The sequence below is a fragment of the Trachymyrmex septentrionalis genome, unplaced genomic scaffold (genome assembly GCF_001594115.1).
Source record: "Trachymyrmex septentrionalis isolate Tsep2-gDNA-1 unplaced genomic scaffold, Tsep1.0 scaffold81, whole genome shotgun sequence".
NCBI lineage: Eukaryota > Metazoa > Arthropoda > Insecta > Hymenoptera > Formicidae > Trachymyrmex > Trachymyrmex septentrionalis.
This window is the reverse complement of record NW_017305997.1, coordinates 195,701-200,760: the sequence shown is the minus strand read 5'-3', so window position 1 is coordinate 200,760 and position 5,060 is coordinate 195,701. Positions and strand designations below refer to the sequence as shown.

At 42.1% G+C, this 5,060-nt stretch overlaps 1 protein-coding gene across 3 annotated transcripts in view; it reads right to left on the bottom strand.

Annotated features, from left to right (window-relative positions):
• Window positions 1-236: 236 nt before the first annotated feature.
• Window positions 237-5,060, bottom strand: part of LOC108754857 (serine/threonine-protein kinase tousled-like 1) — a 184,432-nt gene continuing 179,608 nt past the window's right edge. For all 3 annotated transcript variants that reach the window (XM_018497484.1, XM_018497486.1, XM_018497485.1), the window contains 4 exons: window positions 4,841-4,979; window positions 4,432-4,747; window positions 4,162-4,291; window positions 237-3,636 (listed from right to left, as the gene is read on the bottom strand). In XM_018497484.1, the coding sequence (XP_018352986.1) occupies window positions 3,153-3,636; window positions 4,162-4,291; window positions 4,432-4,747; window positions 4,841-4,979 (1,069 nt within the window). In that variant the 3' untranslated portion in view covers window positions 237-3,152. The remainder of the gene's footprint in view (window positions 3,637-4,161; window positions 4,292-4,431; window positions 4,748-4,840; window positions 4,980-5,060) is intronic.

The following is a 5,060-nucleotide window of genomic DNA, read 5'->3' as shown; positions in this document are numbered from 1 at the left end:
GAACATGCTTCTCGTATGTTTCTTTAGACGTACGCGCGTCACACGCGTACCGAGTGTGTATATATTGGTCTGTACAAGTGATGATGCACGTCACACAGATTATACAACCGTCCCGTTGATACAGATAGTATAATTTGATCCCGCTGTCTGTATACAATAGTGAACACAACTAAAAACTTAAGACTGTACAATTGAACGGTGTTTTGTTTTTTTTTTCTTTCTTTTTTTTTCTTTTTTTTAAGAGGTGGCGGGGCAGGGATTCCGTAGTCGCGCGTGTTCTTTGTGAACGCACTTCTTCTAATTGTCCTCTATCCTCGTATCCTAGACTTAACTCGTTTTTGCCCTTGCGCATTATCGCAGCTCATGTGTATAATGGTATTATATATTTATGCAATAGATATATGTGTGCACATAATCATACGCCACACTTTCTCTTTCTCACTCTTTTGCATACACGCACATACACGTACATACGCAGTCACGTCTTTATTTTATACAGAATTTGATATATCTCTCTCGTTCCCTAGAAATCGTCGCCTCATAGACATCATCTTCGTCAAATTTTCTTTTTCTCCTCTTTTCTTTTTATCGTTTGGAGCAATCGAACGAAATGCTTACCCAAGATCACTTCGTGATAATTGTCATTACGTTGACGTTGATTACTCGAGAGTGACTGCTACGAACCCGCCACAAGTTGTAAGAATCGTGTATCATATATCATATAATATGCGCTACTTCGTCAGTCGTTCGTTCGGGCAGATTAGCCGCATACGAATAATATATTTATATATGTAATTCTTAATATTATAATATACATCCGCTCGCGTTTATTGGCCATTCACCGATTATGTCGCGCGATACTACTACGATTGGTACGATATTAATTGTCCTAAAAATTCTTGGGCTAAAGTGAGACCGTTTGTGTGACGGCAAGTTTATTATTCGTTTCGATTATCGTGAGACGTTCGAGATAACTTTCCGCAAAAATTAAACAGTGTATGCTTCACAAAAGAATTCGACAAGTTCGCTAAAAGTGTAATAAAAGTGAGGCGACATATCGATTTGCAGAACGAACATTAGGAACAATTTCGCCATGTTTCCGTTAGCAATATAAAATAATGATTCATTTCAGTCTCTTGTGACGCGATTCATAATTTGCGAGAGTATTCTCACATATCTGCAATTTTCGGCCGCGACAATGAAACACAGATTACAGTTTTAGTAGGGCCTCCGATGGTTTCGTACGTATAATAGGACCTTTGAGAATTAGAGAAGCATGCAAAAACGGAAGATATAATGTTCCGTGGTGGAAGCTCGAAAGCAGCAAACGGTGGAGCGTGACGCGTCTCACATTTCTAACGTCATAATGATATAATTATTACCAGCTCGTGTCTTGCGAAACTTTAGAATGGGTACGGGCACATCGAACAATTACCAAGTCTAAAAGTAGCCTAACATTATAATACTATACAATAGGTTTGTTTTTTTTTGTCAAATCCTCTGCATATCGCGAAATGCTCGTGATGGTTCCGAAAGGGCGCGTCAAAATTATATAAATCGCTTTAATTAATGCCAGGAAATTATGAACAATATGTAAATAGATAGTACCTTGAAGGCGGAGAGGAATCTCACGGGGTGTTAATCAAAATTAATCAATTTCGACGTAATAAAGCATGCGTTACGTCGCGCGCAGACAATTAATGATGAATAGAAGAGCGGGTATAATAAGGAATCACTAAAAATTCATTGAAAATGTCCGAAAATTATCGGACTGTTTCTTTTTTTTTTTTCTTTTTTTTCTTTTTTTTTACGTATTCCATAGTAAGCGAACCAGCATGTTGCTGCTGTTTCGGGACTTCAAAAACGTGTAATTAAAATCTGTACATCCTACGTATATAAGTAGTGTTAACTCTGTCATTATATCGATGATAATCTTCGTTACTTATATGCCGCTATATCTTTGCGGTAATAGTAGCGATATAGCGATTATTACAGATAATAAGAAAATAATGATTAATAGTAAATTGAAATTATTATATTAGCGATCGTTACTTCTTAATATCAGAGAGATCTAAGTAAGACAGTGGTAGTTTAATATCACAATAAGACTACTCAGGCCTCGTTAAACTGGGGCACGCTTCATGTATTAAATGTTACTATTCGCCTTGACGCTTCGTTATTAATCGCGCGACCCTGTGTTGACGACACAGGTCTCAAACGACTCAGGTCTTCTCGGCGCGACCGTAATTCGATGGTAATCTCCGACGTTACACGTAATGTCGGACGAATCGTTGTTTGATCATAATGTGCTTTACTTAAGCTCCTCGCTTCTCTATCTCGTACGTCGTTGCCACGATACGGATATCGCGCCGCTTGCACTCGCGTAGTTATCTAAAATATGATGCTACTGTACGGCATATCTTCCGATTGCATTCACATATGCGAGCTTTTTTTTACCGTCGAAAATGCAACATGTCGACGATGATGAATCGTCTGCCTCACAGCTCAGACAGCAAGGCAAACTACGCATTCTATTCGAACTTTCAATTATAATTTCAATTGTAATTTTTTTTACTACCTACGGCCGAGATTTCATCACCTGTTAATCGTGAACTTCATATAGGCGTGAGATAAACAACATTCGGACCAAATAGGTACGATGGTCCATGTGTCGAAATATGTAATTGGTATACACTAACGATTGCTAGTATTCTCATCGTATGCAACAGGTCTATATTTTCCGCGAATAACTACGATAATGCGCGCGCGCGCGCGCGCGAGTTCGTTTACGATTACCTGAGTGATATTAGATCGCCAGAGTCCCCGGGAGTGCGAATCGATCACGCGATTGCTATATCGCTCGTCATGCCTACGCGCTCTTCTCCCGTCGTCAGATCGTCATTTTGGCCTCATAGCTCGATACATGCCGAGACTAGCGACTCTGCGTTTAATTAATTAGCCGTTTTGGCATCGAGAACGTCGGACCGGCCAGCCAGTTCTATACGCGTCTTTTATTAATTGTTACTCGCTCTTGACATATGTCAAGTGATACGCATCTACGTACGTCCCGCATCAAAGTGCAAAAGAGCGAGTCTGCTGATCGCGCCGATACGCGAATAGCCCGTTTAGAAATGGCTGGCGCAAACCCGACTTCACAATATCGGCGGCAGGAACGTGCCTGAGTCATCGAGATTCGGATCTAGGCTCGCAACGATGTCGCCGGTCGATGCGTGCCTCGACGTCGCTGTCTGCGTGCTGCTCGCCAGGGCGTGACTGCTCGCACTACCGTTCAGCTTGCTCTTCACCATCAAGCCACCACCGTTGTCGGTGCCGTCGGTACCTGTAGAGACCTTCTGTACATACTTGCGACCTTTATATAATCGGTACATCGTGTACGGTGGATCCTCCATCGTCGTTGCCCGTTGTCGCGGTGCGCTCACAGTCACGCTCACTGTCTGTGGAGCGTGTGCGGATTCCCGCGGCGTCTCGACGCTCGTTGTTGTCGTATTCGCGCTCGCGTTTACTGTCGATGAAGTTATCGCCGATGAAGAGGAGCTCAAGTGCGAAGACGACGACGAAGTCAACCACTCGTGACGCATCGCCTCGTCGGGGGTCATACGCTTCTTTGGATCCCACCTGGTAGTATTAATCATATATAAAGTTCACGAATAGGGATTTCGTAAGATTCAAGATAAAAAAAACTGCTTTGTGAAGCAGCCCTCTCTATTAGTAACCACCCTCCGCCAGCAATGTTGGACTTTTAAAGACATAGCCGATTTTTTTATTATGAATTCTGATAAATTTAAATTTCGAAAAAATAAGTAAAATACAATCCTTCTGACAATCCTTCTATTGCTGAAGCTTTCACAAGTATTTAAGAATTTTTTCAGATTCTTATACAGTCCGGAGCGCAATGCGGAAATCTATACTAAAATTCAAAGACCCAAATTACGAACAAAGGATGAATATTTTACATTGCAACGAAAGGTTAATTATTGTGAAAGCCCTTCCACCTCCTTCTGGGTTTCCATAAAATTATTCATCAAGTAAAAACTTTGAATTTTCAAAGATATCATAAATCGATTTTGTCGATGCATAATAGAATTTTCGAATAATAAATCCACGCCAGAATATAATGCAACATATTGTAAGGAAACTTACTCGAGGCATCTGCTAACGAAGTTTACGAAGAGCATGTCGGAGCACCGAAGCGCCATTGAGAGATTCTTGCTACCTGCCCATCTCTTCTTGCCCTTGCTGTTTGTCACGCATCGCGGACTTCCCTTCTGATCTGCAATTATTTTAAATCCGGTTCTTTGAGTACTACTAGTGAGGGCGCGGCACGCCCTCTTCTATTTTTACTCTTTGCGGGGACTCTTTTGTGGTCCTCCCAAGAGTTTCCAAGAGTACTCGCGGATATTAATAACTTACCGAAGAAGAGCCTGCGACGAGAGGCATGATTGATAATGTGCTCCGGTGGCAGACCGAGGACCTCCATTATACAGGCAAGTTGTTCTATCTCATCCTCGCCCGGAAACAGCGGATACCCTGTGTACAGCTCGGCTAAGATACAGCCCAGACTCCACATATCGATCGGTGGACCGTAGGTAAGACCGAGAATCACTTCCGGACTCCTGTAGAACCTCGACTGTATGTACGTGTAAACGCGTTGGTGGCTGTAACACGACGAGCCGAAATCGATGACTTTAATCGAGCTGCTCCCCCGTTGTTTCAACAGCACATTTTCCTGTAACAATGAGACAATGTGTATGAGATACGACACTCTGGATTAACGAGAATAAAAGATGACTGTGCGCGAGCTCTTCTTGACGTTACTCACCGGTTTCAAGTCGCAGTGAATGATGTTCTCTCGGTAGAGCAGTCTCAGGCAACTAATTAGAGAGTTGGCGAAACGACGGATCAGGCTCAGGCTGAATCCTTGATAATTGTTCTTTTTGATTAGCTCGTACAAGTTCAAGCTGTAATGCAAATTTGATTTGTTCCTCTAATAAATTCTCGCACAGGTACGGAAACAAGTCCGACTCTGTTCTTATCTCTCA